General features: G+C 50.7%; 1 protein-coding gene and 1 long non-coding RNA gene across 10 annotated transcripts in view; one reads left to right on the top strand and one right to left on the bottom strand.

Annotated features, from left to right (window-relative positions):
• LOC135904029 (AT-rich interactive domain-containing protein 3C-like) overlaps positions 1 to 26,346 on the top strand; it is a 247,089-nt gene that overhangs the window by 114,873 nt on the left and 105,870 nt on the right. For 4 of the 8 annotated variants that reach the window (XM_065434597.2, XM_065434606.2, XM_065434615.2 and 1 more), the window contains 2 exons: positions 10,623 to 10,658; positions 26,193 to 26,273. In XM_065434597.2, coding sequence (XP_065290669.1) covers positions 10,623 to 10,658; positions 26,193 to 26,273 — 117 coding nt within the window. The remainder of the gene's footprint in view (positions 1 to 10,622; positions 10,659 to 26,192; positions 26,274 to 26,346) is intronic. The other 4 variants (XM_065434626.2, XM_065434638.2, XM_065434643.2 and 1 more) reach the window with 1 other exon arrangement.
• The window catches only part of LOC139054517 (uncharacterized), a 149,943-nt gene continuing 132,391 nt past the window's right edge, over positions 8,795 to 26,346 (bottom strand). For both annotated transcript variants that reach the window (XR_011511301.1, XR_011511300.1), the window contains exon 3: positions 8,795 to 8,961. This is a non-coding gene — a long non-coding RNA (uncharacterized lncRNA). The remainder of the gene's footprint in view (positions 8,962 to 26,346) is intronic.

Genomic DNA, 26,346 nt, shown 5'->3' with positions numbered 1-26,346 from the left:
TGGGGGCGCCGATCTCTGAGGGTTGTGTTCGCGCGGTCTCTAATGGACTCGGCTCGTATCCATCCCTGCTGGTTTCGCTTTTCGCCGCGCCGTGCCTTTCGCGTGCGCGCGTTGTGCCCCCGCATTCCCTCCCTCGCGCGTGCACTTTTTTGCGTGTTTGGTTCGCCTCACCGGCTGCAACATTTGGAGTGCTTCACTTTCGCCGTCCCCCCTCCTTGTTCCGGCGGGTACATGTTGCCTGCAGAGGCCTCCTCCTCGCCCCCAGCATTTCTCTCAAAGGCTGGCATTAGGAGAGAGTGGGCCCGGAAATGCCGCCCTCTTGGTCAAGGTCATCATGTATCGCTCTCCCCGCGTGTCTTCCAGGGATGCCCTCCTGGCTGCGTTTGCTCGCTCACCCGTTGATACTGTCTCCTGGACTGTTTGCTCAACGCACAGGGCCTGTGACGCGCTTCATCGTGCCTGCGAAATGCACTTTACATTTACGCAAGGAGGACGGTGATGGTGAAGAATGTATCGAGTTGAAAGGGGTCGCATCACATCGAGGTTCGACATTGTTGCGCTTCTTATCCAAGCATGCATGAAAGAGTCGATTACGCTCTACTTCCGACGACCGCTTTGGGCGTTGAAACTAATCTGATTCGTCAGTGCTGCTTCTTATTCTTTTTTTTTAAATCAGTAGCAACTGTCTGGAGTTGAAGCGTAAATTTCCCATTACGTATTCGAAGTTGCCCTTGTATATGTATAATAAGAACGTGTGCATGTTGTTCGGCATTTTGCCATGTTTTTTATCACTCCTCACTACTGATGTCAATTCTTATTCTCTACGATTGCGTCTGTTCTAAAGAGCAAGATGCGTGGCTGTCTCTCTGGGACAGGTGGGCTGAGAAGTTGTACGTACAGAGATCAAATGTTACCAGTATTATCGCTTCCTGCGAAACACGTACTTGCAGAGAATATGCGAAGTCGCTTCATCCCACAAAGAGAGAAAAGGAAGACGTGAACAAAGATGGCAGTTCGCCGCGGAAAATCGCTACAGCTACGCCCACTTGGTCACTCAGCACATTCGCATCTCCTTCTCTTTCAAAAAGGCGTGCTCACTCTAACTTAGCAATAGACGAGACAGAATTTTGAGCCGTAGGGTTGAAACTGGCGCGCTTTTCTTGGGGCGAACGCATCGAGTTCAGCGCGCGGGATGATGGCAGGAAGTGCGGGAGGTGTTCCACCCATCGGGTTCCCTCGGCGTCTCGTTCCTTCTGGGAAGCGACCACTGAGCGGTGCGGCGGTCAAATTAAAGGGGCAAGGTCAGTCGGCGGGGGCCGCTGGCGCACCGCTGCTTTCTCCGAGCAGTGCGTTCTCGCTCGCTGCTGGAGCGTCGATTGGTTTCATTTCTCGGAAGTCGCGATCCGCGAAGTCGTTCTTGATCGAGAGAGCTGCGCGCGATAACAGCGCCCTTGCGCTACACGCACGGCGCCGTTCTGCACTTCACTCGCAGCTTCCCTCTGTTCTGATAGTACCTCTTCAGTTGCTGGTTGCTATGAGGAATCGAGAATATTGCCCGATTTCAGCAGAGCGTGCCTGGAACGAAAGTAAATAATTTGAATATAGCGCTTCTTTATTTAATGATGCTCCCTCCATAAGTGAGAGTATGCTTCGATGTGTCCCGACTGCAGCCGTGTTTCCGAAACTGAAAGTTCCAAACTTGGGCCTAGAACTGTACCCCTATCCGCTACGACCGCGGAGAAATGTCCTTGCTGTGTTAGGCCAGACAGTTTAAACGATGCCGCGACGGGCTTAGTAGCGGGCTTCCTTTCGCATTCACACTATTTCCATGCCTTTCCGTCCGTATTTATTTCGTTTTCGCGCTAATGCATCGTACGATCTTAACGCAAGCCTTTCAGCCGATTTGTCTTGCAAAGGGGAGCCAGTGTATGGCTTCGGTGTTTCTCGTTACCAGATTGACCGCTCGCCAGTGCGTGCTTCGCGCGCAGGCCATGTAATACCGTAGCGTCCTTGTGAGCGGGCGTTCGATCAGAGGCGTGATCCGCCCATGCGTGCATTAGCCTTCACGATGACAAGGGCGCGGATCCACTGAACCCCTTTCTCTGGCGATGGTGAAGAGGGCGTGTGCGCTGTGATATGATGGGGAGGGGAGATTTCTCCTCGCTTGATCGCCGGCCGGGATATCACGAGTGCGCCGCAATATGCCGCCGGGATCGCCGCTCGCCCGGCGGCCAGGCCTCCCCCCCGTTGCTGTCTGCTGGCGATGATGTTTTTCCCCGAAGCGACTGACGACGCCGACCGGCCGCCCGCGTCTCCGTATGTGTGCGTGCTTCTCGCGAGGCCTTCGGAGCGTACCTTGAACTCGTTGCCGGCGTTGTTTTCCGAGGCCCGCGCGTAGCTCATCTCTTGTCTTTCCGTACTCGCGCAGTGAGCGCCTCGCGTGCGTGTTCTTGCATATCTCACTCGTTCTCTATATAGACGTGCCTTCCCAAGGCAAGAATTTGGTGGTTGAAGAACTTTCGTCGTGTATTTATGAAGCTTCCTTAATGAATCGCGTGATGCCTTAGACAAAGCGATATGGAATGTTTATTGTTACGTGTTTTTATTCTGCGTAAAGGTACGAAATGATTCTTTCTTTCTTATTGACTGTGTGCTCTCTTCTTCTTCTGCATTACATGTAATGTACTGAAAATTTGACCACAGATAGGGCTGCTTACCCCAAGATCATAGGAAGGAAAAACAGACAAAAAAAGATAATGAAGGTGCAAAACACTGTCAAGAGTCTATAACATAATGGTGATACACCAACAGAGCAAGTCCTTGTATCACAGTGGGAAGAGAGAAAGAGGTTATAAGACAAGTTAATTCCGTTTCTCATGGCACATACGAGACGACACTATTACTGCATTTGCTTCCTATCTGAAAAAGAATAAAGAAAAAAGAGAGAGTCTGTGTGAAATATTGTCTATGATGTAGTTGTGCAGTGGGGTCTGCAATTTCTCTAAATTTGCCGCAGTCCTATACCGACTCTACTACTTCTTTGTCGGTAGTTCAACCACAGCGCCTCGTCCGGATCTGTTATCAGTTGAAATTTCATGGAGAAAAATGTGCCAGAATGGTTTGAAAGTACTTGTACAGTCCGCCTCGGCTACCCCATTTCTCCGTTCATATTATACAGCAGAAAATGAATAACATAAATAAATAAAGTGTGATGTTTTCAGAAACATTTGTTCATTGGTGGCTGCCACATGGGTGGTACGCCGCTTCCGTAACACTTGTAAAAATAATTGTCTTGTGTTCAGGCCTCATTTACCAGGCATTTCCGTGCCGTTACGTGCCAGCGGCTAAGATGAAGCCTGTTAGAGTGTTCGCTTATTTTTATTCACGAGTTAACTGTATCAAGTGCGAAGCCTAAGCGAAAGGTGTTTGCCAAAAAAAAAAGATAATCGGCAGAAAACAAGATGGCCATTCCTGTACCTTGCTAAAATTTGCCACTAACATTCTTAGCGTAGGTTTCTTTTTTTCTTTGTTTTTTCTTCTCATTTTTGGGAAGATTGTATGTATGTAGTTGGGATGTTCTTTGTCGGCACATTTCGGCGAAATACTGTCACAGATGTTTGAGCCGTCTCCGTGGTATTGCAGTAAGCCACCGGAAGACTGAAAGAGAGGGGGAAAATAGCCAGACTAATTTGAGCCTGGAGAGCTGGTCACTGTAGCTCGCAAGGCGGCCAGCTTTTCAGCGTCTTGTCCGGCGTTCGCGACGTCTGCTGTGCGGCGCCGCGATGTTGGCGGCGCCTGAAAAGACGGCAGAAAGGAAGTCAGGAACTGTATGAAGAAAAGAGGAAAGTGCTATCTGGGAGCGTCGGATGTGATGAAAGAGGGCGGTTGTGCGAGGCATGCAGAAAATCGGCGGCCGCGTGGGGGCGGTGCTTCCCGTGGCGCCCGGGTTTTGGGGATTCGCGAGACGGTCGTTATTAGGTCGGCCCTCCTCGTTTCCGAGGAAGATCGCGATTGGATTGCTCCACTTGGGAACCCTCTTGCGCTTTCCGCACCCGGTATTGCACTTCCGATTCGCACTTCGCTCGTACGCTACACGGCGAAGGCATCGCCCTTTCGTTCATGCTTGGGCGTGTACAGTCTGCTGGAAAGCACCCTGTCCATTCGGCGGAAAATCTTGGGCCGACCCCACAGTAATTTTTGTTCGTAATATCCTTTTTTTTCCCTCTGCAAATTTGTGAAATACCGTGCTTACAGAACGGGATCGCTTCTTTCATTCCAGTCAAAAAAAAAAAAAAAGGCACGCTCCCATGAGTCCGCCAGGTACGCAATAGGAAGGCATATTTCTTTGCACTGCTTACACAGAAGGAAAGTCTTCCAACAGCGTTTGCACTTCTCTCATCTTCATTTATTTTCTATCTTTCTTGCCATTTGTAGAAAGAGAGAGAGAGAGAGAGAAATGTAATGAAGTAGTGAGCACCGTCAAGCTAGGATCTTGTTGCATGCAATGGTGACATTGCTGTGCGATGAGAACTACCGAGGCAAAAGTATTATGCACGCGCTGAAAATGTCTCAAGGCGGCTGTACATTGATCGAAAACAGGATGTACGATGAGTGCCGAGCAATTAAGCTTCGCGGAGAGCCGGCGCTCGAAGATGGTCAATCTTCGCGTACTTCCCAGCCGTATTTTTGGGACCAAGGTCGCCGGAAATGGGCCTGGGGCCATGCGCGATGACGACGAAATCAGAGACACGTTTTAAGCGGACACCGCTCCTCTTTCTCATTGTCTGTAACCCTTACCACATGCTGGCCTTGCTTTACGTTAGCGATGGATTGAGATGTCTGGACGTAAATGCAACGAATGAAAAAGTAAATGGCGATCGTAATCTTGCATAGAGCTCATACGGGTATTGCAATGCGCATAAAACGTTCACGTGATTCTTTGCTTTGCCCCTCCACGTGAAGTAACGCGGCCAGAAGCGACAGCCCGGAAAGTAATGTAGTACCGCTTACATTAAGTTGCTTCAGTAACACTTTTCGTGGTATGCGGTCGGGCACTGCTAGAGGAGACTGCGATTCTAGCCCGTCATCCTGGTTTCTGGTCGGCAGAAGGCTGTGGCTCCATCTGATGTGAAGCAGACTTCGATGACGTACGACAGCCCGTTATGTAGGGAATCCTTTGTACGCCGACGGCGATAGTGGTGCAATGCTTGGAGCCCCTATGCTGCGTACTCTTAGGTGTTATCCGGCATTGCACATCGCATGGTTCGGGGCACAGTGGCGACCTGTTTATGCACGGCACCCTCGCGACGGTGCAGCTCAAGCAGCGATCGCGTCTCGAACGACGCCGTTGCTGCTTGAGTGGCGACCGTGCGCGTGTGTTGTCGACATAACGCCGTTGTAAGAGAACACTTTCTTGACGGTCTGGGAAGAGAGCGAGGGAGCACGAGACCGCCAATTACTCGCACTGCCAGCAGTACTGTTGCACAGCGCCCCTTCCTCCTTCCCCGCCCGTTCGCCTGTTGCAGGACTGTGCGGCTTTGACGAGCTATCTCCGGTCCCGTACGGACGCGCAACCGATTCCTGCGGCTGTCTGTGACTCAGGCCACGAAAACTTGTTCTCCGTGCTGGGCGATCGCTGCCGGCCATCATGCGGCCTAATTACTTACCCCCGAGAGAAATGTCGTCGATCTTATTCGAGGGGGAAATTGCTTTTTGTTTTTGTCTTGTCGCTCCGCGGGAAGATGCTTCATGGAGACGTGGTCGATTGTGGGGCCTCGGAGCAATATTTCTTCTGCACCTAGGCGGGCACGCCCATGTGGTTTATTTTTATTTTTTTTTTAGTGGCAAACGTCCGCCAACTCCAAATTTCATAATTCGCTCCTTTCTTTGTACCTGGAAGAATGACCACAGGACATTCCATTTACTCGGGTTGGCGCCCCGCGGGCGGGCTTACGTCATCACTCTGTGAGTGAGCGCTACTCGTTCGTGCTATATACACGTACTGCGCAGCGTCATCGACGTGTCTGCAAGTCTCGCCCTACAGACATGCAACAGAATGTGTTGAAGGAAATTGTGACACGTACGCATTTGAGCGTCTTGAAAGCAAGAATAGAAGGCCAGGAGCGATATTTGCAAATGATTCATTTAATTTTGCGTTTTTCTTTCCATACGTTCCTAAGAGTGGCCGATTTTGGCCGAAGTGGCTGCGCCCGAGCCAACGGCGAAGAACGAAAGCAATAGAGGGAAGGATGCTGCAGCTCGTTACAAAACACGACCTCAGGCTCCTTCATCAAAAGTGACTGTGATTGCGCGTGAAGAGAGAGAGAGAGAGAGAAAATGCAGGGAGGTTAACCAAAGGCGAGTTTCCGATTTGTTACCCTGCAGTGGGGTGGAGCAAATAGCGATTGGAAAGAAAGCCGCGTGAAGGAATCGCGTTCACCTTCTGGCGCTGTGGGAATATGTTTACATTTCCTACCCCTGGGGGCTCTTGTGAAGAAGTTCTCAAAACAACAAAAGCGGTCCTAACCGACGCCGATCGCTGCGCAACTTCTTTGACAACGCAGCCAACTTTTGATGCCCGGCTTGCTGTGACAGCGAAGCGCGCAGACGAGGAGGCCGGATGTTGCACAGCTCGGCACCGGCGCGTCGCGGGTGTTTGATGCACTCGTGCTCCTTCTGCGTCGGTGGCACCCGTGATTGATTCATTAATCATGCCGCGCCCTCCGCCTGGTCCACTGCGTAAACAAGTTGGCGTCGCGCGCAACTCCTGTCCTGGCTCGAGGCGCTGCCCCGACTTAGGCGCGGGCACGCTCTGCGGATCACCGCGGCCTCCCGCTATACTAATAGGCTTTAATTCGGCCGCCGTGACCGCTCCTCCCAGATTCGGCGCGCGGCCCTCTTGTTTCCGGCGCCTTGGCTCGGGAGTTGGGAAAATTGGGGGACCGTGTTACGCTCGCCACTACGGTCCTTGCGGATCGCTCTCCCTCTCTCTTTCTCTCCCATTCTTTTTCTTTCTTTCTTTTTTTTTTCGTTTGGAGCCGTTATTTGGCGCTCTGTTTCGAAGCCAACTTACTTGCTTCGTTGATGTGGGCTGCAGTTCGTGCTGTGAATGGAATGCCTCTTTTGTTGCAAGGGTGGGAGGGAAACAATGCCTGTCCTTTTTAGAGCAATTAATCCTTTCAAGCAAGAGAAATACTGGCGAAGTGCGCTTAATAGGTTTTGTTTGTAGTCAGTCTGTCACACCTTTAAGAACTTGAGCAGAGCCCTTAAGACGGAATTGTGCGACAGCCTTTGAAAGTTGTAGCGCGTAGCATCGCGTCTTGTGTGAATTTTTCTCGCTTTATTTTTTTATTTGTTCTTTCACCTTTCATACCCTTTACACCTTTCCCCAACACAGGGTAGCCAGCCGGTACTTACCCTGCTAACCTCTCTGTGTTCCCCCCATCCTCTCTCTCTCTCTCTTGCTCTGTCACGCCGAGCTTTTTTGTTCTCGACGCAGTAACGCACATAGGTGGTAGGGGGGATGGAGGGCGAGCGAGAAATAAAGGGGAATGGAGAATGGTTGACTGATTTCGAAACAAACCGGCTTACCTGTCTGCATAAGATAGTAAGGAAGCGCAAAAACACACGCGCGCACGCACACACATAGGAGAAAAGAATAGCACACGGGGCTGTCCCCTGTCCGTTTCCTCTGCGGCCTGTGTTTATCCTATGTACTATGCCAAGTATGCAACAGATATGCCCTCAGCGAGTCATTTTACTTTCCTATATCGCGAGGGGAGAAGGAGGCAGAAGTTGAATGAACGGGAGGGAACATTTACGTTTTTGAATGACGCCTTAGCTAGTGCGTTCATCATTAACAGTGGTGTATTGGCTGAGCTAGCATTTCTTACGTTCTTGCGATAGGCAGGAAAAAGCGTGACAGAACTAGCCTTGTAGTATTTCACATGCGAGTGTTATCATCCCCGCACCACACGCTTTAGCTTCATTCTCCATGCACAATCGATAACAAGGTTGTAGCTCATTTTGTGGCCTGCTGTTTCGTTCGGCAGGTTAATGCAACGCGAGCTCCGCGGAATGTTGTGGCCGCGGCACAGGAATTAGCATATGAAAAGAAACAAGGCCGTTGGCGGCAGGTTGTGCCCACGCCCTTTTAATGCGTAGGGAGCTTCAAGCTGCTCTTTCAGACGTACAATCACGCTAAATCTTGACTTTAAAGGCGATAGTTCTAGCTAACTGACTAGTCGTGTAGGCTCACGAGCAACCTTGGAGAGATACGGGGGATTGCTCAAGGCTTATAGCAGCCACCATGCGCAATATGTACATCTCTCTCTCTCTCTCTCTCTCTCTCTCTCTCTCTCTCTGTCGTAATGTCTACTAAGTATTGAATTTCGCAGAGGTCGTCTTCGAACACATTGTGTATCCGGAGTAACGAAGACTGCGTCGCAGGCAAGAATTGCTTTTAACAGTGAGCATCGGTCGCACAGTGACCAAAATAATTGATAATTGAATAAAGAAAACAGAGCTGCCCGAATATGGTCCTTGCACTTAGTGCCTCATTGAGCAAACCATCGCGGCCACTTTCTTCGTATACTTTGCGTTTTCGTCTCGTCTTCTAGCCTCCACCAGAAAGGCACTCCTGTTTGGGTGCTTTATTTCGCCCTGTCCAACTCAGTCATGCTTCACGTTGCGTTCAGCAAAAAGAAATAGGAGGGACAGCCGGGATCCTCAAAACGAAGGTGCTGAAAGGTACCGGGCTACGAAATAGAACATGAATAGCAAATGGTGTATTAAAAGCTAGTGAAGGCGGCTGGGCTCCTTTGGTGCCATCTGGCGGCGTCCCTCTTCACAGCAGGCGACGCCTGCCGCCGAGACGCTCGTGTGGACTTAGGTGTGGTCCGGCAGTTCGCGGCGGCGCTCTTCACTGGAGGGTGTTCCGTGACACCGGCGACGACTGTACGTCTGTCGTGGAAAGGAAAAATATGCGGCTCTAATAAATGGCCATCGCCGCCGCCGCCGCCGCGAACGCTGTTTCGTTCTCGCTGCTTCGCGGCCACCGCTACCGTCGCGACGATTGCTCCCTGTCGTCTGCCGCGACCCTTTCGCTGGTGTCCTCTACTCGCTTGTCCGCGTCTGCTATCGCGGCGCCTCGAGATGTCTGAACGCGGCTGCTGAGGGTTTTATTTTTTCCTGCTTTTGTGCTTGCGTTTGCTCCTTTGTATCCTCCTCATTTTGACGCTTGTTTATGGATGACAGGACGGCCGAATCGCTCCTTATGCACGCATGACGGGAACGTGGTGGGAACGTGCACAGACGCTAATAATACTGAAACCCCCACACCTCCATGAATGCCTTATTATTATTTTTTAAATCTTGCTCGCGCGGGCTCTTTCCTTCGCCGCGCTGGTTTGCACAAGTGCCGCTCTGTTTCTTCTATCGGCGCATTGAAGTGTCAGCTAAAAAGAGAGCACTAGCGGCATAAAACGAGGTTTCGCGGAAGGAGGGAAAATTACTTTTTGTTCTCTAAAAAAAAAATGAGTTAGGAAGGTGGGATAACAGTGCAAGGTTGCCCCGTGTGGTGCCTCTGAATTGTCACGGTTGGCGCTCGCCGTTCTTTTTGTGACCCGTATTCCTCTTCGTGGTTGTACTCCACTTCCTCACCTTCAGTAATTTAGCAGGATACAGTTCAAAGAAGACCGGTAAAGAAGATTTCACCATGAACGAGGGCAATGTGGAGGCGGACACCACATGAAAACACTAACGCAGTTCGAGGAATAAAAATATGGTGTTTTACATGCCAATACCACGATCTGATTTTGAGACACGCCGTGGTGGGGGACTCCGGATTAATTTTGACCAGGTGGTGTTCTTTGACGTGCGCGTAAATCTAAGTACAATTACTTTTTTTTTTCACATTTCGCCCCACCGAAGTGCGGCTGTCGTTGCCGGGATTTGATCCCGCGACCTCGTGCTTAGCAGCCCAATACCATAGCCACTAAACAACCACGGCGGGTGTCGTTCGCGAAATGAAGTCAATTCACCGCAGTGAATTTTTGTTTACGCTGACGTTCGTTTACACCCACGTTCACTGTGTGCAATGCTATATATACTCGTCTGTGTTTAATAAACGACACCGAAACGCAGTCTCATAAATGCACTCAGAGCCGTTACAAGACATTCTTTCGTTGTCTTGTATTATGTCAGTCAACGAGAAGTCCGGCGCGATATGCCCGTTATACTGCGTGTTGCCTGTTAACAAGCTGTCCAGAAGCTTACCGTCGTGGTGTTATCGTGGGCGCGGAGCTTACAACCTCATGTTTTTGGATTCTTAACATGTATGACATGTAGGTAGAAAACAGAAACACTTAATGGCTTTCTCGAACAGAGATAACTGTTCTTTGCTGACTCTTTCTTTCTTTTATCTCTTTCTTTCTTATATCTTTTGTACATGTCCTTCCTCCCTCTGAACTTCTTGCTCTCCCCTTACTCTTCCCCCGTGTAGGGCAACAAACCGGATGCTTATATTTCGGTTAACCTTCCTGCCTTTCGCCTCTTATTTTTCTCTCTTTAGATCAATTTGACGTTTGCTTTTCTAATTTGACCTTTCTTCTTGCCTTTTACAGGGAAAAGCGACTGAATTCAGCCGTGACTTTAAAGTGGTAAGTGAACATTCTTCTTCTGTGGTCTTCGCGACTGTCTGTAGTGTTGCACTTTTTTTCTTTCATCTTCCTTGCTTGGATCGCACTCACTCAGGGCACGTCCCCTCATGAGCAGTGGTATAGCGGTGCACGTTTGCGGCTGTGCGACTTCTCGCTACTGTCGCCGTGTCACGTTGGTCATGTGACTTCACTAGTGCAGGACACTGCGGCGATGACGAGCGTTGGCAATGCCGCCTGCACATCGCACGTTATGTCGCATGGTGTTAGATTTTCTTGCGCATTCTGAACCGGCCCGACATTACAGTCGGTCAAGCACCGTCGTCGGTCGCTACTCGTGTGCCTTCTCGTTGTGTATATATATATATATATATATATATATATATATATATATATATATATATATATATATATATATATATATATATATATATATATATATATATATATATATATATGAGAAGCCAGCAAACAAAGACACCAACTGGTCGCAGGTGAGATAACGAGCCCACGTCTTCGCACTACGCGTGCGTTGCTCTTACCAATTGAGCTACCGCGGCACCGTTTTCCCTATCCACTTTCTTGGGTATTACGGGTAGCCAGCCGGTACTTACACTGGCTAACCTCCCTGTCTTTCCTCCCCTTTGCCTCCTCCTCCTCCTCCTATGATTTACCGCTACAACTAAACCCTGGGAGTGCTAGCCAGCCCCACCATTCGCTAACCTAGACGGCGGATGTGGCACATCGATCCCGCCGCAACCCTCACGAGCACGTGATCTTTTTGAGTGAAGGCGACTGGTCAGTCAACCCACACATGCTGCCTGAAGGCATCAGTGTTGCCGGATTCGAGACCCCCTTTATGTAATGAACGAGCAGAAAGGGGCTAACCGAGGGGCCCGATTTTTATTAAACATATCGTAAGAAGCCAACAAACAGTGGCACTAAGGACAACATTGGGGATACCTTGAAAGAGGTCGCTCCATCTACCGAAACTGTTGGGTAAAATCCAGTTACTACCATATATATGAGAAGGGGGCCCGATTTTTTGTTAATCAGATCTGTATGGAGTCAATGGATAATGAACACAAAGAAAGCAAAGGGGAAATGACAAAATGAAAATATTGTGGCTTCGGCTTCCACCGAACTACAAATAACTTCTCATATATCTTCCTTGGCTTCATTACCTGTTGGATGCATATGGTTGGGATTTTATAAATATAAACCAGAGAAGAAAAGAGCATGTGATAATGGCTTTCGTTGCACTTAATACTTGCACTATATAGGCTGTCGCCTGTAAAGACAATGAGAGTCGTGCGTTAGGATACTCCTCAAAAAGCGTCTTCTCGCGGAGCAGCGAGATCTCGCAAAAGTATTTTGCGAGCGGCGCTCACCGGCCCAATAATCGCAGTAGTTCCCAATGTCACCGGCACAATAATCACAATATCACCTCCAGTGCGAGGCGGGTCTTGTCCATCTGTGTTGCCTCTTGTGTGGTTGTGTCTGACAGGTCGATTCGTTGTCAGTGTAGCACGGGCTTGAACGTGCTAACGGACGCGTTTCGATGGTCGTTTTGCATGGCAAATTGAAGTGTGCTGTCGAAATACCTAGTTTGAGTTTTCGCACAGGGCACTCTAGCGACAACATTTAGATCAAACTCCCCCCCCCCCCCCCCCCCCCCTTACCGTAAGCAGTTTAGGCCCAAATTCTGAAACGCTCGTTAGCTCGGTAGGAAGGCTTCACTGCGGATAAAGCTTCCTCAGTGAAGCGCCCTTAATGAAAGATCCCTTGGTGCTTGCTTACAGCATTATGTAGTCTTTCCTCGCCTTGTATACTGAGGCAGTGCCTGTACACCGCGTATGTTTTTTTTCTCCTCTGTTTTCTGTGATGTACGAGTATACAGGCCCACGCCCGTGGTAACAATAGATGCCCTCTTAGCGGAAGGCATGCGTGTTGAGTGCGCTTATTTGGAACGGGCAATGATTTCAGTACGGCGCAGAACATTCGCTATGCAAAGTCGAGCGTGTGGGAACGTCGCCTCCGTGGGCACTGCGAAGAAACGAGAAACGAGCGCGTAGCGACCGGCGTCAGCCATTGCTCTCCATGCCAGCAATTTGCGGCTCGTAAACATCGTTAATACCCGCTGGCTGATGCATGCGTGCGGCACGGTTACCGTTTTCGTTCCCCATTACCGTGTCATCGACGCCAACGCAGCGTTGCTAGCTTCGTTGTCTTGGCTACTGAATACACCAACAGCTGAAGGCTACAGGGGACATCTGGAAATATGCCACCTGTTCTTTTGAAAGAGGTGCTGTTTTAGTTACGATGCAGGTGGATACTTCAACCAGCCGTTTAGGATCGGGATGCTACCTAACGGCAGTATTGACAAGAAACTTCTCGAAAGAGGAAAGTCTGCCTTTTGTGTTGGGTGTGTTTGGCACTGCGTTCTGTTCGGCGACAAGTCTGTTAGCAGGGCTCGATCTTTAGTGAGTAAAAACTCGTGTACTAATTCGTGTACTAACGTGCAAAACCTGCAGGTTGTAGTTTAGGATGCGACTAGTCGGCGCTGTCATTGCCGAACTGGTATACCAGGCTTTGTTGGAATTTCTCGAAATCTGCGTGCTACCACATCGCATCTTTCTCCCTACTTCCATTTCCCATTCCCTCTTTCTTTATAACGCGTGTATTTTTCTATTTTTTTCTCTTGCTTTTCTTTGCATTTAGCTCCGCAGAAAACTCTTCAACACAGTATAAATGTCTTAACAGAGATTCGCCTCCCATACAGTCTTGTCAGATCACAGTCGTTGATCGCGAACCGCGCCGGTGAGCAAAGCGCCAGGTAAAGTAAAGGACGTGGGGAGCCGCTAGAGGGTCTGAGCTCGGCGCGGCGTAGAAGTGGGTAGGACGGCGGCGGCGTCACCGCCCTGGGAAGAAGCGGCAATAAACGATGCCCGGAACAATCGGTCGCCGGAGAGAGCGCGGCGCGCGCGCTGACGGTGATCGATCAACATCTCGACGATGTTCGTGGAGCCTTCGGCGTGCCCTTGTCCTTATGCGGCGGCGGCTGCGCGGATCTACGCGCTGCGTCGGTGGGCCGCAGCGCGAGAGCCACGGCGCTCCGTTCCGACAGAATAGGCATCTGATCGACGTTAATTTCGACCCGTCTCCGCCGGCTCGCTCGCTTCGGGCCGAGTGTGCGTCGCCCTCGCGGTGCACGTGGGCGGTCGCAGCAGCGTGCGCGCGGAACCGAGCGGCTTTGTTTCGACGCTGTGCACGACTCTTGCTCGGCGTCGGGGCTGTGACGTCGAGCGTAGCACGCAGCTAGTTGGAGGACTCTGGCTGCGGTGCACTTTCCGAGAAGTGTCTGCGCGCAGTCCGCTGGAGTGGAGATGCCTCGCGCTTTAAGGTGTCGGCAGCCGGTGCTGTGCACGTAGCAGAACCGAGGCCGTTAACAGTACGCCAACTGGTACTTGGCTTTCGGACAATGTAAATGGCATTCTTCCACTATTTAAGCGCCTGGGCGACTTTTTTCTTTTAAATTGATTCTTGTGCATAGATTCCTTTTTTTTTTCCGACTTTTTATCTCATTCGGGAGCCAACGTTTCCCATCCGTTCTCTTTTGACAAACAGGAGAGATGCGTACAGCGAAAGTTGTCACGGTGTACCGCAGCTTCTAGAACGGCGGCTATAGATTATGCTGCGATGCCTACGCGAAGTATTTCGTGCATGTCTGTAGGCACGGTAACAAATGAGCTTTTGGCGCGCTCGATAGGCATACTTACCCACGAGTCTGCTGACTTATACTTTGCTCAACACCCATTTCACAGGCGTGCGATAAGGTGTTAGTGAGTGACTAGGGGCGTGAATGAACGTGATTATGAACGATAGCGAGTGTCGATGCGTTTGCGTGGGCGTCAGTGACCAATAGTGAGCGCCGATTAATGTGAGTACGAACGAAATCCAGTGATCATGATTTTAAGTAGACATGAGGGACTGCTGGCGAATGTGAGCGAACAGGAGTATTTATGTGAATGATACCGCTGATTGGGAACTCGAGTGCGAGTCAGGGTGCTGATAAGCGTGAATGAAAGTGAAGATGTGTGAGCGTGGGTTAGGGGGGGGGGGGGGGGGGGGTATGAGGGGGTGTGATTATAAGAGTGTACATGAGTGACTGAGTACGTAGCGTGCGAAAATAGTGGTGAATGAGTATCCGCTTATACTATCGCTTATGCGTAGTATAGTTACGTGCGACTTACTGAAGCCGACTTCTACTATTGCAGGTTAGCTTACATTTAGATCAAATGCGGAGGTTATCGAAAGTGGACCTTCAGTCGCGTCACCATTGTAGCGGACGACATAAGTAAGGGCAAATATAAAACTATGCGGGCAGCAAAGAAAAGCAGTTGTAACTTTTTTTATGTCTAGCTTCAGCTCAGCTTTCTGAGGCCAAGATAGGTCACGGCAACCGTTTTGTTTCTTGGTAAAGCGAGCAGTGTATACCTGATAAAATTTTGCACCGTCTGTTTTCGCATATGCTTGATTTGATGATGAAATTGTTCATGTTCCAAAATTGCGTATTTGTTACTACCGGACTTGCACGGTGTCCTATGACCAGTTATAGCGCTGAATAAATGTCCGTAACAAGAGCAATACCGATCGTGGGAGCCCTTTGCTACCTTACTTCAAAAAAATTGGCGGACGCTTAAGCTTCGCCTTTGAAAGTGGAACGCGATGGCATTCAAAGGTCTCTGACTGCTTCTCATGCGTCCCGGCAACTGCAGCGCATGTAACCACAATGTTCAACGAGAAGCGCTCGCGACGAACGCTATGCACGAAGGCGGGCTTTCTGGTCGAAACGCGGCCTCTTGCATGGGCCGCGATGCGGCGGAGGCAAACGCCATCTGGAAGTGTATCAAGGAAGCGGGCGCGCCGCTCCGTTCACTCAGAGATACGCCCCGGCGTGTGCATATGGCGGACGCGGTCTCCGGTCTGTGCATTGAAGAAACGCTGGAAAAGGGGTTTGAGTTTTCGCGTAACAGAATTGTGTTTTCTCGTATATTCAAATTACAATGCGAGAGCTATCATGTCTGTAGGTTGTGTGTAAGTCGTAGTTTACGATTTTCCCGCTAATTTAAGCTTGACAAGTTCAATTGATTCAGTGAATTCCTTGCGTCACATAAACGGCCTGGGTTTGTTAGATTCAAAAATATTTTGGGACGCCAACGTCGGATTTCCTGCGACACGGGCTCCTTAACGCCGTCGCGTTAAAAATGCTAATACGCACGCTAAAAAATACTTACGCACGCGTACACACATGTAAAGGGAGGCGGAGAAGACTCATAGCTCTGTGAGAGGTCTCGCATGTTCAAAGATCTGTCCACTGGGCTTCATTGGTCGGCGCAATATCAGATTAGGTTATACGGTGTGGTTAAACTACTTCTTAATAGAGATTTACAGAATTAAACAGCGTCCCCTAGCAGCCTTGCTTCTGAAAAACCGAGATTCCATCGGTATTTTTTTTTCTTTTTGTACGCCAGCCGATAGCGTCGCCTAACTATAGGTCCCCCATTTCGAAAACTTCTTAGTAGACAGCTTTAGATTAGGGGTGCGCAAGCGTTGGGGGCTCCTCAGTGCTAGGGGGCTCCAACGCTTGCGCCCTCCTAATCTAAAACTCTCCGATATAAAAACTAGCGTCATCTGCTTATCCTCGTTTAGCGAGTTCCACCTTATCTGGGCATGCCACCATGCTCAACTCCTGGCGTTGGAGCCGGGCCAGCGAAAATGGCATCTGCGTGAGTTGGCGGTCTTTGTCAAAGCTGCAATAAATATTCCGAAAGGGAAGATTGCAATGGGCGTCCGTCCGTTCCCCCTTCGTATTCCGAAGTCTCCGTGAACTCTGGACTTCCATTCGCGGTACAGGTGCTCCGACGTACCGCCAAGCGGGTCTCCTTAGACGCGCGACCCCTTCGCTCTGTCGCTATTGTCGCCGAGCGAGGCGGTGGGATGGCGTGATTAATTGAACCCTCGTCCGTCTCCCCGCTGCCTGATTTCCGTCGATTGACGTATCGCCACCCGGTGCGCGGGCGAGGAGGCCAAGCGTTTCCGGCTGCTGCTGTCGCACGACGAAACCTGTACGTGCGGTGCGAGCCGCCGCGGCAGCGCGCTCACTGCATCCCTGAATGGTGCCGTACGTCTTCCCTCGTTCGTTTCTCGTGCCCCGTGCTGCTACGCTCGACGTTGTAACGTTCGGCGCGTAGCTGCCTCGTCTTCCTTGGTTGTTGTTGACGCGGCATTGTTTATTTTTGTTGTCCGTTCGTCGTGAATGAATGGCCGACCTCCTCCGCCAGCCCACCTCGCCGCTTGCACGCCTCGTTGTCGGCTGACTGCACCCCGTTCGATACTTTTCTCTTTTCCGCTGTCGAAACAAGCGCTGCGGCAGCTATGCCGGTGTCGTAGGAGAGCGCGGCCGCATCGCTTGAAATGTGGCTGATGCGATGGCCTATGCTGGATGATCTGCCCCAGCTGGGAGTGGCTAAATGCTATCACTAATGCCGCTTTGTTGCCGAAACTTTTGCGAAGCCGTCGAACCGTATAGGTGTGCCGGCTTCCTAGAACTTGAATGCTTGCAGAGGCTCTGCCTCCTTCCCTCTGTCTCTTCACATGGCTGACTTCAGAAAACTGAAGTTAGCGATTACTTCAGCAGCTAAGCTGTTTTGACGAAACTGCGGTTGCTTACAAAAACTCATCTTCAATCGAATGTGTGTATTGCCATATTGTCAGCACTACATCTTGCCTCATTCATTCTGACCTAAGGCCACGCAAACGCACAGCCTTAATGGGCATATGACTGCTTCATTGTTTTAATTGGAAGCCTACAGAATTTCGGTGCAGTCACCGTATGCGCCTTATCTATAGGGTGCCCTTCTTTACTGCTTTCCATTAGTTGTAACAAAGGGCACTTGAATTACAAAGATGAGACGCGCCTGGAATGCTTTCTCGCACCCAGGGATACGAGCAGTGACATTTGCACAAGGTGGCCACACTAACGTCTTCTTGTCGGAATAAGCGGGGCTGGGGGCTGTCTTCCGGGAAAGACTTCATTGACGCTCAGAGCTGTGCAGTCATATTTCGTGCGCATCAATGGGCAAGCACACGACGCAATTATTTCGTGTAAAGCGTCGACCATCTTGGACCCCGTTCGTTTAACGAAAATGTTGTCCGCGATTGCACACATGCTCAATGTGTCCTTATATGGAAAGTCGGGGTGGGCTTCTTGAAAGTAGTGCATGGGTCTGAGTGACTGACTGTCACGCACCTCAGTGCACCTATTCGGGGACAGTTTTTATTTCATGTCATCGTTTCCTCGATTCTCGTATTTTCTCTCGCCAGTACGGTGAAACCAACCAGACATTTATTCTGCTTACCTTCCCCGTCTTTTCTTTAGCCATTTCACCTTCTCTCATTCTTTTACTGCGAATGTGAAGCGCGTTTTAATCGCATGTCTATCAATAAATCACTGTTTCCCATTTTCATCGATGTATCTATTTGAGTGAAATTGTATGGCTTGATCGTCGTCGATTTCTGAATCATATTTTTTTCTCCTTTGTCGCCACGTCCTTAGTTTCTGTTCACCGAATTTCGTTCTCTTTCTTTCATATATTGAAAATTAGAAGGGAAGGAAGGATTGAGGCAGGGAGGGGACGGGGGTGCTCTCTTGTTGAGCGATCAAGTAAACATCCCTCATTGCAGCAAGCGTACTTGTCTCTCCCTTAATGATCCGCCTGCGACGACCACGACTACAGCGCATCGTACCATTCGCTTTGATAAGAAGGAATCGGCCGCTATGCTTCAATCGATACGGCATGCGCCACCAGCCTATTCGTCTATCACGTGCAACGCATGGGGTGCATGCACAGCGCCAAAGATCGGGTTGATCACGCCGGCATTGTGGTGCAGAAACGCCGCGTATTTGGTTGCACCTCGACTGTCGATCAACGAGGTATTTGAATTGCGTTTCTTGGTTGCGACTTTTACACCGACTGCTGTCGTTTCCCGGCAAGGAGCTGCGAAGCGGAAGGCGCGAGTAGCAAAGCCTCGCAGTAGCCTGTGCTTGTTTCTTTCACGTTCAGTATGAGGATGAGCGAGAAGGTATAATGATTTCAGGAAATGGCTCGGGCCTACAGCGCGTTTCCTCTGCTCGCGCTATGGGGCCGATAATGATTCCGCGGTGTCGGAGAGGGGGACCCGCCTGTCGAGCGCGCTTCGGTCTTGAAGCGCCGCGATTCCTCTTTCGATTGCGGAAATGACCGGCGCCGCTATGCTCGCCTGCTTTCACGCCGTGTCCACCCACGCTCGCGTTTTCTCGCGCCGGTGTCAGTATGCGACCACCACAGCATCTTTTGGTTTCTGCGCGAGGACGTGAACAGCTGCTGCATCTTACTGTGCGTGAGTCACAGAGTTGCTTTGTGCCACCCGCCTTGTTGATCGTGATCGTCTGTTCCATCCATCGCTTTTCGGCCTTTCCTTTTTTTTGAAAGTGTAGTCACCTTGTTTGGCAGTCTTTAGTCTCGCCTTCTGGATTGGTACCCGCGTAGTGCACTCATAGTCGGTGGTAAAAATCACTCGCGGAACGCTTTTCCTTTTTTCCTTGTACCTGTAGAATTTGACTTCACGCCGGCATGTTCATTGGATTGGTTAGTAACGGTACAAACCTCGCGCTTCGCGATTCATACTCCTTAGTTTTCTGTCGTTGGCCTTTCGATGAGTCTGGAGCAGTCAGCCCGCCTGACCCTAGCATGCGGCGATTTACTGTAGTTTCGTTTGAAATGTAGCTACCGTTCTTTTGCAAGCTCTCTCCATCCGGAGAATATCTACTGTCTCTTCGCGGCCCTCTGTGCAATATTTTCGCGCATTGCGCCCAGGGGTTCCGGTGTCAATGGAAACAACATGCCTATTGTGAAAGGAATATGTTTATAGAAGTGTGAATTCGGGGGGAGGGAGGGGGGGGGGATAACCTGACAACCTGACTTCCACAAGCAGTTCTTCATCTCAAGGGGAAAATAAAAAGTGCACTGCAGACAAGTAAACGATTTGAGCACGAAGTGGGTGTTCCCGTCCATGTTAGTATTTCAACAATGTGCACACCAGCGTGGGAGACTCGGGCTTTCTCTCGGCTCTCTCACGTAGTCAACAGTTGCCCGTCGACGATGGTCAAGGGAGGCTATTTCGCAGGTAAGAGCGCGTGGCCGCACATGAAATCTGAATGGCTAGACTCTGTGAGCGGGGACTGTTGTGGGTAGTCTCGATGTCCTGAATTGTCTTTGGGGTAGAACGCAGAAACACTGAATTTTGCTTGTGCGAGAGAGCGCAAGCTCGCGCGGCTGTAGAATTCGCGTAGCATTACTTGTGCGTTCCTTCCACAGTTCCTTCCATGGCTCCAAAGTTAAACGCGTGCAACATCATCACAGAGTTATTCTGGTTGCGGGCAAGAAGCGCGTACGATATGCGCGTAGTCACACAAAATCCCACGCACAGGATATTATTATCGTCCTTTCTTATGCTTGTTTTTCTTTCTTGCTGCTGCCGTTGTTGTTCCCAAACAAAATGGCGAGAAGAAGAAGAAGAAACGTGATTGTCGTAGAAAGTGCGTGTCTGTTTCTCGGTCCTTTATCGTTGACACCAGGGTGGCATTCGAAGAGTACGGCTACGCCAAGCTCTCCAGCGCCGGGATGTCCCATGGCGCATCGATGATGAGGCGCCGCGCGCGCCTGCACACGCGTGACGGGGATAACTGGTCGTCGGGAGGCGGGAGGGAGGCTCGGCTGCGGAGCCGCGAACGACGGGGCAGGAAGTGGCCCGCCGGTCGCGTTCGGCGTGGCAGGCAGCGCGCGCCCCTTTGTCTCGACGCGGGCTTCCTAACTGAGTTCCACTGTGTGCATCTCAAATGATCCGTTCGAGCGGTGGTGGCCAATGCCTGCTATTTTCGAACAAGTCATTCGCGCATCCCTCGTTGTTGCTTGGCTTCTCGTTCATTTTTTCTTTCTTTCGACTTCTTTTTGAGCGCCCGAACTGCTGCTTCCCCTTCTGGCCGTCGTTTGTTTTGGAAGGAGTCCTCTTGCCCAGTGAGTGCGAGTTCGACAGCCGGCTAACGAAGCGCCGATTTCGCCGTCAGCGCGAGCGACGCGGCGAACGATGCCCGCTCTTTCTTCTGCTTCTCCGCCCACACCGTCCTCCTCTCTTTGATCGCCTCTTCGACCTGCTTGGCAAACGGAAAGGGTACCCCAACAAGCTACGAGGGAGTGGATCATCCAAGACAGCGCAGGAAAATATAGAAGATTGCACTTGCTCGCAGAGAAAGGAAGGAGGAGTCCTTTTATCGTCGGGTTGTGTCCCGTCGAGCAGATCAGGAAAGAGCGGATATCGGGGGCTACAAAAGGTACACAATACTGGCGCAAGATAACGAGCAGAATAACAGGTTCAGGAGTAAATGTTCGAGCAGAGCGCACTAACTGCGCGGAGTGAGATGAGGTGAGGTTTTGTACGAACGGGGAACAGGTGTAAAAAAAAGAAATAAAGAAAAAGAAGAAGGCATAAACGTGCTCGACCGAATGGAGGAGGCATTGCAGCGGCTTTTGTTAGCTGTCGTATACGCGGATTGCGGAGAACAAAAGGCGGCCCCTTGACGTCGTTGTAGCGGCGCTGACGTCTCGGCGGCGGCGGCGCAGGTTCCTCTGAATGGGACGCGCCGGTTCCACCCGACTGGCTCCACCAATTATCGATTGTCGCGTTCGCATCGCAAACGGCCTCAGGTCGCGTCTTCTTCCCCCGAACGCGGTGGCGGCTGCTGCTCGGGCCCATTCGCGAGGACGATGACAATGGTGGCGCGATCGCGGGCCACTGCCGCCGCCAGAGCCCTTTCGTCCCTATCGGCTTGTGCTCTTTCAAAAGGGCGACGCCGAGAAGAAGCCGGGGCAGGCACATCGGAGCATTGAGCACGGCTCGTTGAGCGCCGCCCGAGCGATATGCGTCGTCTGTTGCGTCGCGCTGTGGCCACGGTTTACCACTTTCTTGGTATTTTTCCGTCCTCTACTTCTTCATTCACTTTTGTTTGTTTTTTTGCGCGGCCTGTCTTTTGTTGGTGTAGAACTTGCGCTCACCGCTTCCCTCCGAGGAATGGTGCTGCCCTTTCGGGGTTCCCTGCACTGGTTCGAAGTTTCGATGGAGCGAACGCAGTGTACACGTCGCTGGCGACGTTTACACGAGGTTTGGGACGCAATTTTATTAATGATATCGCATATCAGCCGTCTCCATTTTCTTTCTTTTTTATTTCTTTCGTGACCGCTATTTTCGCACGTTCCTAGTTAAGTAATGCACTAGTGTTATTTATTTATTTATTTATTTATTTATTTATTTATTTATTTATTTATTTATTTATTTATCTCATACACGGTTTCCACCACAGAATAAATATTGGTCAGATCACGGTCGACTTGATGCTTCAGCCCGTCTCGTGCGACGGAAGTTCGATTCGCCTAAGCTTCACCAGTTCTGCGCATAGGGCTGCTACCAGCCTGTGCACCAGGTTAACCTTTCGCGACCTATGCGGACGCGCGCCAAGTTCCGCCCTGTTTCTCGCGCATACGTCCGCGCAAGGGCGCACCTGTTGATACCCTTTGTGCTGGTCACCCGCGCACTCCGTCCAGCGCCTTCTTGGCTGATGTCTCCTTTTCCGAGCTGCCGGCTTCCGAGGCAAGCGCCATCCATCACGGCGGGTCTCCTGCGTCGCTGGTTTGCCGCATTACACAGAGGCGAAAAGGAGAAAATGAACACAAAGAGGGCAGGCGGCGCGCGTCCAAACCGGCCAGCGTGGGCATTTCATCTTGTGTGTCTGCGCACAATGCGAGGTGCGCTGTGAGCATTTCCCATAATAGTACGACTGTCTTCTCTCTCTGTCTCGCTCGCTGGACCGCCGCTTCATCGTTGTTCCAGGGGCGCTTCGTGAATGTACTTGCGGACGCCGGTTGTTTTGGGCGTGCCCACTCGACATACGATGGCTACGTGGAATTGTTTCTTGAGGCAAGTCGAATGTCGTGACAGTGGGTAAGATTAATTCCATGTTGTGTCCATAAATGCCAGTGTGGTAGTGCGATACCCACCTTGTTGTTCGGTTGTTATATTAAAAGGCGTGTTCATCTCGAATCGAAGGTGCTGTCGAATGCGAGTGTGAGAGATGTCTCATGTGCCCGATACGCAAGTTCACAGGAAGATGGAGACTTGCAATGAACAACTGTGCCGAAGAAGGGGCGTGTCTTGATCCAGCGTTTTTAAAATAATGAATTTATGTCTTGTTTCACAACTGCTTTGGCATTGCACGGAGGCTTCCACGTTCTCGTCGAATGTTGACATTTCGCGGCTACCGCGGTTCTTTTATGTGGTTCTGTGGGAGATATCCTGTTTCCTTTTGCACATTTAATTGAACTGAAAATGTAAGATTACTGACGAATAGTGCAAAGATGCATTGCTTAATAAGAGAACGCAAAAGCGAAAATAAGTTAACAGCGAACACGTACTGAAATTCGTTAACGCCAGGTGTACGCCATTACCACAAGCCAAGCACGTATACATAAAATATGAAGAAGATAATATGAAGACGGCCATTCGATAGGCGCGTCACCTTAAGGCCTAAAGTTACGCAGTTGCTTAGTGTTCCGCTGAAGACTAAGTCCGAACCGCTTCTCAAGCACTTAGCCGCCTAAAAGCATCCTGCGACCATGAACTGAGTGCAGGTTTTCCCAGTCGTTCTATTTCATATTATTCTTTTTGCTCTTTCATTCTTGGCCAGGTTTTGCTCTATATTTGCTAATCTCACATGCTAATCTCGCCTCTTCCACTTTTGGTAATGACTGTGTATTGACGCTGCAGGAAACAAGCAAATGCACCCTGTATGAGTGAAGCGACTGGAGTACTTGACTCACGTGCAATTGAAGTTCCCTACAGTGTCGGACACAGTTTCTTTTTTCGCTTGGAACTGTTGCCGACTCGACTAATGCGCGCCGGCTGCGACGAGAAATCGCGACGCCATATTCATGATGAGCGTATTACAATTTAGCGAGTACCGAAGACAGAGAAACGCATAGACAGAAGGCGAACGCCGTCCTGTGTGTACGGATATCTTTGTTCTCGTCTTTCCGTTCTGTCTAAACTTGCAATATGTCGTATCAACTAGCCCATACAGAAGTACTTTTCAGCCAAGTGTGATGAGCATTTTCTTATTTCCTATGGGGAAAGGGTAACATTGGAGCGGTCCAGCCATAATGTCAACCTTCTGATCCCGCCGGGCTCCGTCCCTTGGATGGTGCGGTGTTCTTAACTTTCATGATTGTATTGCGCTTAGTGTTACACTGACGGAGGAACTAATGGACGAACGTATAAAGGAACAAGACGTGTCACGTCTACCAACTAGCCCCGTTCATTGCTTTACTAAATGCTTTACTTTGCTGTCCGCGCCCTTCGCTGACTTGCGTACTCTCTCCTTTTTCTTCTTTGCATTATCTGTATTACGGGAACCTTTTCCTTCTTTTCTCTGTTATTTAAATTCTTCGCCATGCTGGCGTCTCGAATTCAAAGGTTGTGCCGAGCCCCGTGATGGGGGGTGGGGGGTGGGGGGGGGGAAACGACGCTGGGCCCTGCGACAGGTCGCTAGTGCGATGGAGGCATTGCCTACATTCTGCAGGTGTATACGCACAACATAAACACATGCGCGCGCGGATGCCCGGCTTGCCACCGAGAGCTAAATGCGCGTTGGGAACGGAGCGGCCGTATCACGACTTTCACATTCCATCGGCACTGCTTTTCGACGCTTGCCCAATGGCTTCGCGTACGATGTGACCTCAGGAGCGAAAGTGTTCGAGCGACTTCCAGCACTTGCGGATGAGAGAAGTAGAGCGACTAGGGCTCAATGCATGTGCCTGCGCGCGCGCGCGGCTCAATAAGTGACAAGGCAGCGAGGGCGGGGCTTTCGAGCGGGTATGTGGTCCCAAGTCGGTACTCGGGACCGTTTGTTCTATGTGAATAAAGCTTACTTTCCCTCTCAAATTTGCGCTCTGTTATTGCATACGCAGCGACTGCCATGTAGCTTGCTCCCACGGTGAATGGCCATCCACGTGCCCACGCGCACGTGCGAAGTGAAGACGCGTGAGCTGGGGCAGAACGACCCTGCGTCCGCTCCACGGGCTGGCTCTCGAAGCGCGCGCGCCCTGCCGCTGTCCCGCAGGTCCGGTAGCGCGGTCTCCGCGAGTGCGTGGCAGCTGACCTTGGCGCGGCGCGTGGGACGGCGGCAGTGAGCCGGTCGCGCGCGCCTCTTTTGCCTCCCAAATACGCCGCGGCCATCGCGAGCGCGGCGTGTCCGCATGCTTGGCGGGGAGCGCATTGTAAATCTCGGATTAATGCACCGCGCTCTATCTTTGCCGCAACAGCCGTACCCGCACCATTACCTCTGCGAAAGCGCGTGTAATGTCGCACCTCGCCGCCACCGGCCGACTCCGTCCTCGTTTCCTTTGCCGGCCGCTATTCTTTATGTGGTGTTATGCGTTTGTGGTGTGTGCTTGTATGCGTACCGGTGCGCCTCCGCTGTGTCGTTTTGGTGGCTCTGTATTGTCCTGCTCACTCTTATCTTGAATTTGCATCAGAATGCCGCGTTGCACCGCCTGCTAGCTTATTTCCAAAAATTTGTTGCTCGGCTATAGTTTGATATAATAATATTTTACATTAGAGGATGCAAACGGCTTGCGTCCCACTTGCGTATACTCAAACGGCTTGACTTCCAGAAAAATCTACGCAGACCTTGGCCTATTGGTTACGCAAGACGCCTGCCTCCCCTAATCTAAAGCTCTCAATTAAAATAGGGCGTTTTCTTCGCGCCAAGATCTCTGCATCGAGAAAAGCTCACTTTGGTGCTTCAGTCGTTCCGTGCGCATGTGCTCCCACTCCGAACATATGTCACTGTGGTTTAGATCATGTACTGATGCTGCCGATGCATAATGGTGCACCGAGTGTCGTTTATTCTTCTGTTTTTACTTTCTGCATTTGTTGATGTGGTCACAGAACCGAACTGCCTAGGGGTACTTCAAAAGCATTACCTGATGTGCCTTACCGCGTGCTCGTCCGTTAAAGACGAAGGGGTGAAGCCTCCACTGCCAGCTAAACCATTCGGATCACCCTCTGCTGAAGCAGCCTCCCAAAGCATGCATACGAGAAAAAAAAAAGGAAGACGCAATAGCGCTCCTATACGAATATATATCCTGCCGTGTGTATTGTATGGTCTGCAACCTGTGCTATCGTGTAGCAGTGCTCATTTTCTTGGCCTTTCTTTTTTAATGTGCGCATGCGCGAGTTTGTTGTGCTTGCCTATTGTGTGACTGTGAACCGCGAGTTGGTCCGTGTGTGCCTTGTGTCTTTGTTCGTACTCTGAATACTGTCTGTTCTCTGTCCACCCCACCATCCCTGCCCCAACCCTGCAACACACTCGCACCCGCCAATCAGAGTCCCACACCCAAATCATCTCGGTCAAGCCGCAGCGGCGACTCCAACGGCCGTGTGAGCAGCATGGACGACATCGGCAAAGTAAGCAACTCGTCTGCTTCTTGTTGCTTTTCTGGTTTCTGTGTTATGTAGTGTGTCTTGTGCTCGCAGCATC

The sequence above is a fragment of the Dermacentor albipictus genome, chromosome 1 (genome assembly GCF_038994185.2).
Source record: "Dermacentor albipictus isolate Rhodes 1998 colony chromosome 1, USDA_Dalb.pri_finalv2, whole genome shotgun sequence".
Classification (NCBI taxonomy): Eukaryota; Metazoa; Arthropoda; class Arachnida; order Ixodida; family Ixodidae; genus Dermacentor; species Dermacentor albipictus.
Note: the sequence above shows the minus strand (reverse complement) of the source record. Positions and strands in the feature narration are given on the sequence as shown.